Source organism: Oppia nitens, unplaced genomic scaffold, assembly GCF_028296485.1.
Source record: "Oppia nitens isolate AA-2021 unplaced genomic scaffold, nextdenovo-longstitch-racon4-pilon3 scaffold1_pilon_pilon_pilon, whole genome shotgun sequence".
NCBI lineage: Eukaryota > Metazoa > Arthropoda > Arachnida > Sarcoptiformes > Oppiidae > Oppia > Oppia nitens.
The window spans coordinates 2399818-2416000 of NW_026533199.1; the positions used below are offsets into that span (position 1 = coordinate 2399818).

The 16183-nt window shown below is 23.0% G+C and overlaps 2 protein-coding genes across 3 annotated transcripts; one reads left to right on the top strand and one right to left on the bottom strand.

Moving 5' to 3' along the window:
* Positions 1 to 7150: 7150 nt before the first annotated feature.
* Positions 7151 to 9242, bottom strand: LOC128951693 (septin-5-like). Of its 2 annotated transcripts, none has more exons than XM_054296946.1 (9): positions 9064 to 9242; positions 8892 to 8979; positions 8460 to 8805; positions 8278 to 8395; positions 8081 to 8182; positions 7894 to 7978; positions 7754 to 7814; positions 7546 to 7638; positions 7151 to 7467 (listed from the first exon to the last, which is right to left on the bottom strand). In XM_054296946.1, exons 1-9 carry the CDS (start codon positions 9073 to 9075, stop codon positions 7296 to 7298), a joined length of 1077 nt encoding a protein of 358 aa, XP_054152921.1. In that variant the 5' UTR covers positions 9076 to 9242; the 3' UTR covers positions 7151 to 7295. The 2 variants fall into 2 exon arrangements, with proteins under 2 accessions (XP_054152921.1, XP_054152919.1); XM_054296944.1 differs by having other exon boundaries at positions 7153 to 7467; positions 8892 to 8982.
* A 5813-nt stretch (positions 9243 to 15055) lies between these two features.
* Positions 15056 to 15418, top strand: LOC128952860 (putative uncharacterized protein DDB_G0287183). The gene has a single exon (XM_054298314.1). It carries the CDS (start codon positions 15056 to 15058, stop codon positions 15416 to 15418), a length of 363 nt encoding a protein of 120 aa, XP_054154289.1.
* Positions 15419 to 16183: the final 765 nt, after the last annotated feature.

The following is a 16183-nucleotide window of genomic DNA, read 5'->3' on the forward strand; positions in this document are numbered from 1 at the left end:
TCTGAAACTAACACCAAAAAAACCTCAAAACAGTTGAGGAAATGATGTGTTATTTTTTGCTAACTTTGAATTTTTTCTCAATTTTTTATTCACTAAAATATATCACTACTATTACTACTACTAATACTAGCACACAGTTATATTTGTGACACATGTATGTTAAGAAATAAAACTCTATATAAAATAAAATGTATATCATATATATATATACAGCATATTTATATACTGTATATCAATACTATATATAATACAACTGTGAATATTAGTGTAGATTTCTCTCTCATTCACTTACTTACACACTCACCCACTCTTTGACTATTGTAGTATAGAATTGAGTTTAATATCAATCAATGAAAGGAAAAAATTTACATTTTCTAAATTGAAATATATTTTTTTATTTTTTAGTCGATCTCATAGTCCTAACCGCAGGCATACTGTATATGAATAACAACAGTCAGTAAAAAAAGTATGTCTTTTCCATATAAATTTATATATACACTGTAATGAAGTGTTCAATGAATTTTTTAAAACATATGCATCCGATTGCATTCAATTTGTAAAATAAAAATACTTTTGCTTCAAATCCTCTTTTCAATAAAAAACAGGGAATCTCTCACTAATAAAGAGCATATACTACTAGTCTATGTTATAAATAATTGGCTCAATAGAGGAATATTCTACTAATATATATATACCGTATGTCTCTCACAATTCTTATTGTAAATATTCTGTGTATTGTATAAATATAATGAGTTTAAATATATGCTTAAAAAATTTTGTTTTTTGTTTAATAAATGAACGAAAAATAAAATTAATTGAAAAGAAGTGTCGCTTTAAAAAAGTAAAATTGTTTAGTTAGGTAAACATTTATTTAATTTATATACCTATATGCAGTATATATATATACAGTATATATATTTATTCAATAAATTTAAGATGAAATTGAGACAATCAAATTAGTTAATGAAATGTTTAGATAGATGTTTGTGAATAAGTAAAATAAAAAAACYGATGTCTCAAAATTTGCATTTCAATTTGCACTGTCTGTATGCTAAATATAATTTAAATCATTTATGTGAAACTTTTTTTTCATTTCCAAACACATACAGACAAATCTTCAATACAAGTATAATACTGTATAAATACATTTAAAGAAAAAAGATAAATGAATTTCAATCATCCGTTTATAGCCGTCTATATAGTTGAGGTCACGGATCAAAACATCAATCAATAATTGTGTAATAATTCAAACATCCATTAACTGGGAATATCTTTGTTCACAACAATACCAAAATAAAATAAAATAGAAAATAGAAAACAAATACATTATTTATCAAAAAGAAAAATTTATTTCCAAAAAAAAATAAATAAAAATAAAACAAATACACGAACACAAAACTGGAAAAAATAATTTTATCAATTAAAAATTTATCATTTTATTAAGTAATACTATCATCATCATCATCATCATCAACAACAACAAAAAATAATATTATTTTTTATGTACTTTTATTTTCTGATAAAATAATTTTGATGGATCCTTTAAAAAAATATAATAAAAACAAAAATCAAACATAAATGTTTTTTCGGAAAATGTTGGAAACATACTTTTTTAAAGAAAAAAATATTATACAACTAATAATAATCAAATAATCAATAATATTAGAGAAATAAACTTAACTAACTGTAAGTATTTTTTTCTCTATGTATGTATAACTGTAATATAACTGTAAAAATATAGTAGTGATACTTTACACAATRTGTGTGTAATAAGCAATAAAAATACTTAATTTTATATAAGTAATAAAGTGATAAAAATGTTGATATTTTTATTACTATAATTGATATTAATTCGTTTAGGCTAAATAACCATTGTATATATCTATATATATATATATATATATTTGAATTTTATTGAAACATTTAGGACCTAAAAAATGATATTTTCGCACACAATTCCACTTAATTAAATTAAATTTATAGCAACAAATGTACACAAAAATATTAATTTTATTTTTAGAAATAAATATATTAGTTATTAATAATTTAATATATTGTAAACATAATTATGTTTATGACCAGTAATACTTGAAAAGCTCTGCAATTTCAGAAATTATTTAATAAAACAAAAATCTTTTATATCATTTTTAATAATACTAATAGCAATATATTAATCTATTAAATATCTATTTTTAAATATGTAATTAATTGAATCCATAGACAAAACAGTATGATTTACTGTATGAATCTTATAAATAAAATAAAGTCTGCGTTCAATCATATCATAAGTTATATATACTGTATATATTAATATTTACATTATATGTGCATTTATATTGTCTATTAGTATACCTATGAATATCAATCATTTTTATACATGTCTTGATATATAATTTATATTTATATAATATATAGTCAATCACAGCAAATCATAAAAATAAAAAGAAATTGAGATTTTTAATATCAAAATAGATTTAAATATTACATAAGTTTTATGAATATTTTAAAAGGAAATTTCTCTTTTATATTATATATAAACTCATGTTTTGACAGAAATAAAACTTATTTTATTAAAAAAAATTCAATTAAATGCAAACACAATATAATACGATTATTACTTCTAAAAAGAGATAGAGACTAATGTTTGTCAACTACCAAAAGTGTACAAATTGTTTAGCAAAATGATGTACTGAAAGCCAAGTTATATATATATATATATAATTATTATAATAATGTTAGAGAAAATATAGGGAATATATTTGTATATGAGTTTCTAAAAATATTGTATGAAAAGCTATGCATAATAATAGTAGACATCATATGACAAAATATCATATTAGTAGTCCATACTACTACTGCTACTACTACAGTAGTATTGTACTTATTATTATTAAAATATTATACAATATTAATATATAAATAATACTGAGCTGTAAATCAAAACGTTAGGCATTTTTAATAATTAAAAAGACCTTTTGATTTAATTAATTCAAATTAATAGAGAGAATTATGCATTGGGTTCTATGCATACAATTATGAAACTATTTGTATATAAAAGTTTAGTGACTCTATAAGCTATGTATGTTATCTCTTCATAAATTAAAAGCATTTTTATTACATTTTTCATTTCATTTCTAAACCCGCTTTTCGTGTGAATTGTTTAATAATATCCGGTGTCTGTCTGTCAAAACTGGTGCTCCGGTGGTACTAAAGCTTTAGACAATAAGCCAAGTGTTGGTTATTTTGCTTTAACTAATTATTAAAATGCTATGTATTGTCACCAATGCTATCATCGACTATCATGTGGGCTAACTTGTTGTGTTAATTGGGGAGTCAATCATCATAGACACAGGTGTGGTTGTGTGTGATTATGTATGTGCTGTCTATTTCCAAAATATAATTATATAATATGTCATATATACTGTTTATAATATATACATACAGTAAATATATAAATATAAATACATAAAAAGATTTGTTTAGTGAAAAATGCAAATTTTTCTGTAAATAATTATTTCAATATTTATTTAAATCGTTTATTTAAAATACTATTCTTTAAAATAGATATTTCTATTATATAAATATTTCTAAATTTGTATATATTTAATAAAATAATTATTTTCTCTATTTATTTCTCACACTCTTTTGCTATCGCTATTGATTACAATGAAAATGTAAATAAAAATATATATAAATTTTCGTTTCGCCGCAATTCAAATGAATAGTAGGATTAAAAYTCTAGTTTTACGTATATTTTTACAACAAAATATTTATATAAAAAGGATATAATAATAATGTTTCTCATTATTTATTTTTAAAAGATCTCTCKMTCTCTCTCTCTCTCTTTCATTCATTCRCTTACTTTATATATATAATATTTATACAGTATATGTGTTGCGTTAAAGTCAATATCATAARACATGAGTGTATATAATAATAATAATAATAATAATAATAATTGTTTATTAAAGTCAATAATTTATTAGAGAAGAGTGGAGACTCTGCTCTGGGATTGCAGTCTATGAAGACTGTATACTACAGTATATTATGTGTATATTTAAGACATACATTGTATTATATAAGTTATAGTATAAAGTAATTGTAATCAAGTAATGCATTCATTGCTAACAAACTGCTATAGAGAAAGACGAGTGAAACTAAAGTGAGGATTATTGGCCATAAAAAAGCCTACAAATGAAGACATGAATACTATATATTAGTTTTGACTTATAATTTACTTTTATCCCCCAATAAGTACACTATAAATACAGTATTACTATACAGTGTATTATACTGTATATAAATCAATAGAGAAAAACTAAATATTATATAAGATTAATAAAAGAAAATTATATTTAATAACTTTAAATCTGATTTATACAGTATATTATAAAACATTAAATTTGTTATTTATTTATTTATGTTTGTTAAAAAATAATTACCGGTAAACACAGTATATTGCAAATACAGTAAATCGGCATTTTTTGAGAAAAAAATACAAATTCACTTATTGTTACTAATTATCATATAAATGATGACATAAAAATTCACATAAATTTTAGCACTTTATATTTTAAAAAATAATGTCTTAATTTTTTTCATAATAATTACTACCTACTGTTTTTTTGAAAATAATTGAATACATTTTAATAATACATTGTATAAAAGATTATTAACCTATCTTATAAAGTATAGACTGTATTATACTTTAAAGAGTCTAAATAATGATTGCATATTTATTAAATTAAAAAATTTTAGCACATTAAATGGCTAATTTTTAAAAATCACTTATTTTTTATTCATTGAAAAAAAATTAATAATTATAATTATTATAAGATTAAAAAATATAACTAATATTTGATAAATAGTCAAAATGTGGAAAACAAAAAATAAATTAAAACCGTGAGAACCTTAAATATTGAACTAATGGTAAGTATATATATATATATTTAGTTAATTATAAGTTATAATTTATAACATTTAAATCCACTTCAATAAAATCTTATTAAATTTTAATACTTTTTTTAAAAAATAATATAATAAAAGTTATATTCATTATTTAAAATTTATTAAAAGAGTTAGTATTATTTAATCAAATAGAAATTGTATACAAATAAAAACTCTAGTATTTTTGTTAATAAAATTTATTCCTTGTTTTTTATGTGTCTCTAATTTACTCCACATATTACATCACTTTCCTGATTATCTACAGACACAACAACAACAACAACACTGTTGTCAACATTGATCAGCAATGAGCCGATTATTGAAACGACACAAACAATTACTGTCCAAAATTATTATTGCACTCATTTGTTGACAATTAACACCATTATTAGTATTTAGTATACTGTATATTATAGTGTATAATATATACGTTAACTGCTAAAAAATACAACAATCAATATATTTATATTACACACAATAATATATAATTTATTAAATTTAATATTATACATATAAAATATATTTTAAATAAAACATTAATTTTAATATTAAAATTTCCAGCCATAAAATATCAAAATCATATCTAATATTTAATTAATGTTTTTAAAAAAATTAAAATATTAAAATAAAGTCAGTGTATTATAATGAAAATTAATAATGCAAATACCATATGAATAATTTTTATTTTATTTAATTATTTAAAAATAATACAATATCATGTATGTAAGTAGATAAATTATATAATAAAAATTCAAAATTTTATATTAATATGAATATGAATATATAATACGATAAATAATATAAATAAAACAACTCTATATAAAAATATCACTAAATTAAAAATAACTAAATTTTTGACTACAAAAAAATTAATTATTTTTCTAATTAAATTATATATATATATATATTTGTATTTATGAAATGATTATTTGTACATTTAAATTGCAATGTTCATATCTGTATGTTATTTATTTTTAAAATTTTTTTCTGTATATTTTTAATATCCAAAAAATTAATAATATAAATAATGAAAATAGATGTATTAAATTAATGAAATGCTTATCATACCAAAAATTAGGGTAATTAGTAAAATAATAATTGTTAAAATAATTGTTTTATCATATAGTTTATCAACAACAAAAAAACAAAGCAAATGCTTAATGACTAGTAAACGCTTTAATAATAAATCATAATTAGAGCATAAGTATAATCTAATTTTAATTTAGAAAATTGAAAAATTTTTAATACAACAATAACATAAAAAACATAATGCAATGTGAAATGTAATCTCAAATACACAGAAAAAACACGAATTTCATTATAGATATAATGCATTCATTGATTCTCTCTCTCTCTCTCTCTCTCTCTCTATTATCTGTGTGTTTGTTACTATCATTTTGTTTACTATTGGGACACAAGAATTGTCTATTTTCTTAAAAAAGAAAAAACAGAATAAACTCTAAATTTTATCGCAATTTTATTTCATTCATGTCTTTCGGATTTGGTTTTAATAATAATAATAATAATAATGAAGAGGACCTCTAAGCTAATGACTCATCACTAATGAGCTGAACATTATCTGCAATATTCAACATAAAAATTTATTTTATACACAATATATTGTATATTCAACACAAATAATAAAAAAAAGTATTTTTTCCTTTTCTTGTCTAAAGAATATTCTTATATTTTATATATAGTTTTTTAAGATAAATAGCAATTCACTGAAAAAAGTCAAGTCATAACAGCCAACAGAATCGATTCCCTACTATGTCTGGCAACTGATTGTATGTATATTTTTATGACTAAAAAGTATTACTTATTTTCATTTCTCATCATTTGCTTTATGAGTCGTAACATTAAAAATAAACTCATTTTTGGATATTATTATTATTAAGAAAAAAAGTTTTAAAAATAACTTATATTATGATTATTTAAATTGAATTCTTATATTTATATAAATAAACAAAATTTCATTTGTGACTAATCATTGAGTATTGATTCAAATCTATTCAAACGTTTCCAAACAAATGTTAAAATGTTTTAAATAAATTGAAAAATACAAATATTGCTATAAATATAAAAATTGCTTTTAAAATGCAAATTATACTAAAAATAATAATAAATTTCTTTGGATTTTAGCTGTCAATATATTACTTATGTTTTTTTCTAACTTAAAAACAATATTTGAATAAAAAATTCATTTAGTATTAAAAAACAATAAATTAAATAAATCACAAAATGGGAATGTATTTAAAAATAAAAAATCACCGAAATATCAAAAATTGTTACAAATGTTATATAAAAAACACTTATCTCTTCTCAAATGACAAACAATGGTCTGCTTTTTAGTCTTCCTCTTTAGGCGACAAATCATCGCAACTTTGAGCTGCACTACTGACCGGTTGACTGGATTGACATCGGATCTGTTCCTGCATTGCCTCTAACTGTTGCTGCATTCGACGTATCTCTTCTTGTTTGAGCTGAAGAAGTCTTTCGGTAGTCATATTCGGGTCACTTCTGTTGGGGTTTCAAATTAGAGGTCAAATTTTTTWAATATTTAWATAAAAAAATTAAWATATCATTTTTAAGACATACTCTTGTTGTATCTGTAATTGTGCCAAATGTTGTCCTCTATAGTTCTCGTAGAGCACATCACTGGTCACATCCTTGAGGTCTTGCATATGTAGGCTATAAAAAACAAAAACAAAACAAAAATAAATTACCGGTAATAATAATAACAACAAAACAATCACTAYATGTATGCCTTATTACACTAAAMTATGTGTSTTTTTATATATCATACCTTAAAAATGTTCGCAATTTAATAAAATCGCTGTACTTTTCGTCCTGAATATCGACAACACCTATAAATTTTGACATAAAATTTACATTTTACGGTAAGTATAGATTTAAGTTAAGATATGGTATCATTAAATATATTACCCCACGGATATTCACGTCCTCTAATACGTTTGCCATTATAATCAATGGTAATAGTACTGCCAACGATGGCAAATGGTATGGATTCCTATATAAATATTAATATTTATGGTAAGTGTTTAAACTGACAGACAATTTAGATCATATAGAAAGAGCACAGTTATGTATATATTTTTATAGGAATATATACCTTAATTTCCTGATCTTTGCGTCTGAACTGTTCGTCCTCATCGCTATCGCATTCGGGAATACGAAAGATATTAATACTGTGTTCGTCAAACTCTCTTAGGATCTGATTGTTGAATCCATTATCACAAACATTAAATTCAAAAAACCAATTAATGGTAATTAAAAAATAAATAATAGATATGACATCAATAATAATACCTTTTTCTTGAGCGCATGCATTTCATTGGGTGTCAAAGCGTCCGATTTGGCGATAATCGGCACTATATTTATCTTTTTGTGCAATCGCTTCATAAATTGGATGTCCAGTTGTGACAATCTGTTTGAATATATATATTATTTAATAAATTTCTAGTAAAAAAACACATCCACTCAACCAATACCCTCTTCCAAGCGGTGATATAAAGTAGAGACAACAATGAATCCGATTGTCGACAATATTCTTGCGATTGAGTCCCGACTCATCTTTAAAATACTGATCAAACTGTTGGTCGATATAGTTCTCTACGGCGTCAAAGCTGTCATTGAGATCAAGTGAGTCTCCATAGCCGGGAGTGTCGACAATCGTTACTCTCAATTTAATACCCTTTTCAATAATGTCCACCTGTTTCTTCTCGATACCAACTGTTCGGTCAACCAGTTTGTCGACATTTACCGGTTTGCGTTGTTTGTAAAGATCGGCCAAAAACAGACAATTGATTAGAGTTGACTTACCGAGACCTGTCTCGCCTGTCATCCAAAGATATCAAAGAATAATTGATGTCAATTGGTATTAAACAACTAAAGCGATTGGAAGTGACCGCCAAATAACATACCGACAACCATAATGGTAAAGTCAAAGCCTTTTTTGGCCGATTTTCGGTGGACGTGTTCGGGAAGAGTGGCAAAGCCTATCTCGGATCCCTTCTTCAATGGTTATCAACAAACATAACCAAATCAGATAACATGTCTTAGAAATAATTGAGGTCTCAATWAATCAATACTTACAATGACTGGCATTTTGTTGTGACAGTAGTGATGGTGTTGTTGTTAATGTGGCTTAAGATGACTATCAATGGATAAACCGATGGATCAAACAATAGATGCTTTTGTGTTGTTATTTGTCTAACATTTATTCAAACCAATCGATTCAATGACTCATTCAATGCATACACTCTTGTGTTTTGCCTTTTAAATACATTTAATGTTTTGTACTTTATTTATACTCATTTAAGGGCCACCTATGTTATAGTAATGGCCATAAAACTTGTATTATTAAACTGTTTTTGACAATTAACTGTAGGTGCGGTCAATAATATATCATATGATTTAATCATTTATTTATTATATTTTCCACTTAATTTAAAAGTTATTTTTTAAAGTTTTATTATTTAATAAAATTATTTTTATTAAATATATCTATATCGATGCTATTATAATTACTGGTAAACTAGTAATTATATTAAATACTAAATTACATATATTATCTATAGATTTATAGAATATATATTTGTCGATTTGACTAGAGTAAATCAACATAATTTATCATCAAGGTCAATTTTTAAACAATAGTACAGTAATATTGTATATACAATACTATAATTTTTTTTAWAAATACATTAAATAGTTTTAAATTTTATATAAAGGATATATTTTGTTAGTATTATATATTATTTATAGTCAAAATTATATTCTTAGAAATTATGATATTTCAATGTACTGTATATAATGTTTATTCAAATTTATCCTTATATTAAATCAATTGCGCAAAAGTGTATTACTATTTTTATACCAATTAAATAAACATTATTTAAACAATAATATTTAAATTAAAAATTTGTTGCAACATTTATTAGAAATTAATTTTGATGTAAACTATAGTATCTTCAATTTTATTTAAAAGCCATTAAATTTTTAATCAATATATATATATATAATATCGTATATATATATTGAAAACATTTTATTTGTTAATTTAAATGACTTGGAAATAGTGAAGCCATGCATTTTGGTYCCGTCATTATAGTCGCCGCTTTTGTGGGCATTTTTTTTACCCTATGTTTGTGTCTAATTATTTGTGCCAAAAAACGGAAAAACAATGGTCACAGATATAATWATAATAATAATAATAACAATTTTACAACAAGTGGTGAAACATTTAGTGCCACACATAATAGTTATTGGATATCTAATGATAGCAACAATATTATGATCACTAGTAATGACACATCAGGTATGGACAGTGGATTCAGTGGCTGTAATAGTGGAGGCGGTGGTGAYACTAGCACTAGTTATGACACTGGGGGTGGAGGTGGTTGTGATAGTGGAGGTGGGGGTGGGGGGAGGTGGTTGTGATGATGGTGGTGGTGGTGGTGGTGGTGGTGGTGGTGGTGGTGGTGGTGGTGGTGGTGGTGGTGGAGGTGGTGGTGGTGGTGATGGTGGTGGTGGTKAKTGATGCAATAACTTAATAAAATTTATGTAATGATTAAATGTTTTTATATATTTATCATTGTTATCACTGATTTAGGTGTGAAACCCAAATACTGTATTTGTATCATTTAATTAGTAATTAATTAGTAAAATGTTTTAAAATTTCAACAATATTATAATGACATAAWTTTTTATCGATTTTTATTWTTGTGCAAGCTTATTATTTTATTATAGTGAYTAAATAAAATATATTGTTTAAATATTATTTTGTATAATAATGCTATTATATTATWGCGCTAATATAAATTATAAAACTATTTTTATAACATTTATTTTATAATTGTTATATTGTGTTTGATGTTAATTACTAAAAATTAATATTTAACTGATTATTCTAATGACATAATATAATAATCTCTTAACGCTCTGAAGTCATTCAAATTTAGCTATTTTTACCTTAAGTGACCAGATTGTTATGGCGCGTGTTATTAAATTAATTTTAGACCAATCAGAATTTAATCTATTATTAAGTTTTCAACGGTTTTAGAATAATTACAAAAATTTTAAAATATACTAGCCAAACCTATTAAATGTATGATAATCATATAAAAAGAAGTTGAGGAATAGGTCATATTATCATATAATGGTAATAATAACTGAAGAAGTTGAGGAATAGGTCATATTATCATATAATGGTAATAATAACTGAAGAAATTGAGGAATAGGTCAAATATTTCATTATTTTTCAGCTATTTTTACCATTAGATGATTATTGGAGCTAATTATCACTATCTACAGCTATTTTTACCATTAGATGATTATTGGAGCTAATTATCACTATCTTCAGCTATTTTTACCATTAGATGATAATTGAATTTAATTATCACTATCTTCAGCTATTTTTACCCTTAGATGATTATTGAATTTAATTATCACTATGTTCAGCTATTTTTACCATTAGATGATTATTGGATCTAATTATCACTATCTTCAGCTATTTTTACCATTAGATGATTATTGGAGCTAATTATCACTATCTTCAGCTATTTTTACCATTAGATGATAATTTAATTTAATTATCACTATCTTCAACTATTTTTACCCTTAGATGATTATTGGATCTAATTATCACTATCTTCAGCTATTTTTACCATTAGATGATAATTGAATTTAATTATCACTATCTTCAGCTATTTTTATCTTTAGACGATAAAAAGCCACTATATGTTAGCGTCACTTATTATAAGACATACATAACTTAAATTTTTAATAACTTATAGATAAAATTAAAATTCAATAATATTTAATTTTTTGTTCGATTCATTTTGATTGGTCAATTGGCTCTGTGCCGATGGCACTGTTTTGTCACCAAAGGAAAACATCGATTTGTGCCGATGGCACACGTTTGTTGTCAGCGCGTTAAAATAACTTTATTTTATACATAAATATTAAATAGATTTGTTTATTTTATTTTTTTTATTCAAAAATCTGACGCCAAATTTTGTTAGATTGCACTCTTTAATTGCATTCAATATACAATAAACACAGTTATTGTTGTCAATTAAAAACAATTAATTATTTCTAATAATAACTTATAGAATATTCTGTATTATGTATACTCATTTAAAGACCACATTTTTGGGCAATAAAAACATGTATTAATGTTTATATTTGAGCGATTTATAAGTTAAATTTTAAATCAATAAAAAATTTTATTTTATTGTAATTAATTATTATATTACTTGTTTTGATAGATAATGTCTATTTTAATGTTTTTTWWAAATATTTATTGCATTATGTAACGTATATATAATGATTTATCTTATTTTTATAATTAAATATTATATTACAATTTACATAAGTAAATTGATTGTTTGAATATACTRTATAATTTTAAGAAACAATAAATTATAAAATTCATATTCAACAATTTTTATTAATATTATGATTTTAATTTTTATATTTGTTTCACTTACAAATTAATACAAAATAATATTGCTTTTATAATAACTATTTATAATTTGAATTTATGTATACGATTCAAATAATTAATTTTTATCACATTTTTGACAATTGTTTTGTTTGTACAGTACATTAGATACGGATAGTTGTGGCGGTGATTATGGTAGTGGATGTGTTGGATAAACAATTAATATATTGTAGTAATAAAAAATTATTTTAAATTTGTTTTAGATTTAAAATTAGATTTATTTTTATTATTTAAATATTTAGTCAATTTTTAGAAATAATATAACTTATACTTATAAATATTTTTTTATCAGATATAATTGATAATCATATATTGTAAGTTTAGTATTAATTTTTTCTTATTATTGTAATTATATCAAACTAGTTGAGGTATCAATATTTTTTTAAAAAATCATCATTGGATCTAATAATTTAATTTTTAACACCTTAAAGTTGTTAGTTTAATTAAATAGTTAGGTAATGTTAGCGTTAATTGTGACATTGAATTTCAAAGTTGATTTTCAATTTATCATCAAGGTCAATTTTTCAAACAATCGTAATATTTTATAATAGTTTTTTGTAAATTTTATATAAATTTCATTTTGTGAGTATAATCTATTTTTATAGTGAAAATTAAGTGTTTATAAATTATTATGTATGTAATGTCACTATACATGTTTAAATCAAATTTTCCAGTTAAATCATTAGCATAATTTAGTATTACTATTTTTTATAGTAATCAATGAACATTTTAAACAATAATTTTAATATTATTAATAAAATAAAATTATTTCAACATTTATTATAAAAATCAGTTATGATGTAAATTTTTTAAAAATCAATTTTATTTACAAAACATTAAATTTGAAATCAACAACAAAATAAACATTTGAAGACATTTTATTTTATATTTAAACGATTTTAAGTGATTTTGAAATTGTGAAGCCATGGATAATAATACTATTTTCATGATTTTTATCTCCGTCTTTGTTGTCATGTTTTTGATAATATGTTTTATCATTATATTTGGTATAATTTCTAGCATAAAACGTCGCAGAAATAATAATAACAAATATTTTACAACAAGTGATGAAACATTTAGTGCCACACATCATAGTAATTGGATGTCTAATGATAGCAACAATATTATGATCACTAGTAGTGACACATCAGGTATGGACAGTGGATTCAGTGGCTGTAATAGTGGAGGCAGTGGTGACACTAGCACTAGTTGTGACACTGGGGGTGGAGGTGGGGGTAGCTGTGATTGATGCGATCATTTAATAAAATTTATGTCATAATATAAATTTTCTATATATTTATTAGTGTTCTCTGTTGTGTGAATCTCATACATTTGTATCTTTTAATTAGTATTTAATTTGTAAAATGTTTAATAATTATTACAATGTTATAATAAACTTATTTATTTATTTTATTTTGTGAATATTTATTATCTTTATTTTAATAAAATCTAGATTTAGTAAAAATACTCTTTAATTACATTCAATATACAAACTCAGCAATAGTTATCAATTAAAAATAAACATTCCTAATAATAGCTTATAGAATATTCTGTATTATATATACTCATTTGATGGCCACATTTTAGTACATTTTTACCATATAAGACATGTATTAATCTTTATGTTTATGATATATAAATTAAGTTTAGGTTTGGTCAATCATTTAATTATATTATGTAAAAAACATATAAATATTTATCTTATTTTTAAAATTAACTATTAAATAACATTTAATAAAAGTAAATTAATTGTTTAAATATGCTATATAATGCTAATAAACAATAAATATATATATATAAATATTCTATTATTTTTATATGTAACAAATGTTCAAATCAATTTATTATTATATACAAACTAGTAAATTTAAAATAAAATTATTTTTACAATTTTTATATTTTAAATTTATAAATACAATTCAAATCATTATTTTGACTACATTTTTGGCAATTGTTTTATTAATATGTTTGTACCGTATATTTTATACATTAGCTCTGGATAGTTGAGGCGGTAGTAATAATAGTTGACGACAATGTTGGCGGATGTGATAGTGGTTGTAATGGCAGTGGGGGTTGTGATAGTAAGGGTGATGGTATCAAATTGTAAAGTTAGCTTTGATTACTGTGATGTTAAATATTATTTTTTTTTAATTTCACTAGTATTTCAATTTTAAGTTAATTTTTAAACTAGTTTATCATCAAGGTCAATTTTAAAAATGAAATCTTGTATATATATACAATAATAGTTTTTTTTAAACTACATACACACAGTTTTATTTGTTTTATTATATGTTTCATAAATTATTATGTACAGTATATTTCATTTTAATCAAGTTTTTCCAGTTAAATCGTTAGCATATGTAATACAGAATTATTTTTATAAATTTGTAATCAATAAACATATTAAAAAATAATTGCAACACTTGTTATAGTTCAAATTTTATGTAAAAATCAAATTTATTTGCAAACCATTAAATTTTAAATTATATGTAAATTTATATACTATAGTATATATACTGTATAACATGTTATTGATATTTGTTAATTTAAAAAATTCAAATGACTTGAAATTGTGAAGCCATGGAAGCCGTCTTTATGATTATCCCCATTGTTATCATATGTTTCCTATTATGTTTGTGTGATATATTTTTTTGCAAAAAGCGGAAAAACACTGATAACAGAAATAATAATAACAATTTTACAAAAAGTGGTGAAACATTTAGTGCCACACATCATAGTAATTGGATATCCAATGATAGCAACAATATTATGATCACTAGTAGTGACACATCAGGTATGGACAGTGGATTCAGTGGCTGTGATAGTGGAGGCGGTGGTGACACTAACACTAGTTGTGACAGTGGGGCTGGAGGTGGTTGTGATAGTGGCGGTGGGGGCGATGGTGGTGGTGGTGGTGGTGGTGGTGGTGGTAGCTGTGATTGATACAATCACTCAATAAAATTTATGTTATATTTTTTATACTGTATATTTATTAGTGTTCATCACTTAAAGATGTGAATCCCGTATATTTGTATCTTTTAATTTGTGTCATAATTAATATTAAATTGATTCACTAATGACATAATCTCTGTGAAATATTTTAGAGATATATGGATTTATTTATTCAAATTTTTTTATTCATAAATCTGACGCCAAGTTTTGTCTGAAAAGCTTTTAATTGCATACAATATACAAACACAGCAATATTTATCAATTAAAAACAAAACATTTCTAATAATAATTTACAGAATATTCTGTATTATTTATATTCAATAGAAGGTCACATTTTAGTACATTTTTGAGCCATAAAATTGTAGTAATGTTTAAATTTTTATGATTTATAAGTTAAGTGTAGGTGTGATTAATCACCAAATTGTAATTTAAATTATAGTCCATAGTAATTATTGCTTAACAAATGAGTATTTAATTGTTTATTTTGATAAATAATTATTATGGTTTCTAAAAATTAAACAAGGTCAATTTACCTAAAACTTTTTAAAAGTATCTATTTTTATTATATTATATTATTTAGCTTACGTATCATTTAGCATTACATATTTATTTAATTTTTATAATTTACTACAGTATTAAATAACATTTTGTTGTAATTGTAAAAAGTAAATTGTTTGTTTGAATATACTGAATAATGCTAATTAAACAATAAACATAAATTTATGAAATTTATATTAAATTATTTTATTAATTAAT

Excerpts from the sequence above, each read along its gene's own strand:
- LOC128951693 (XM_054296944.1), bottom strand. Across the intron at positions 8,806-8,891 it reads CTTTACCATTATGGTTGTCG|GCGAGACAGGTCTCGGTAAG; the intron begins GTATGTTATTTG and ends TTTGGATGACAG. Across the intron at positions 8,183-8,277 it reads TGCATGCGCTCAAGAAAAAG|ATCCTAAGAGAGTTTGACGA; the intron begins GTATTATTATTG and ends TTCAACAATCAG.
- LOC128952860 (XM_054298314.1), top strand. The coding sequence starts at position 15,056 with ATGGAAGCCGTCTTTATGATTATCCCCATTGTTATCATATGTTTCCTA.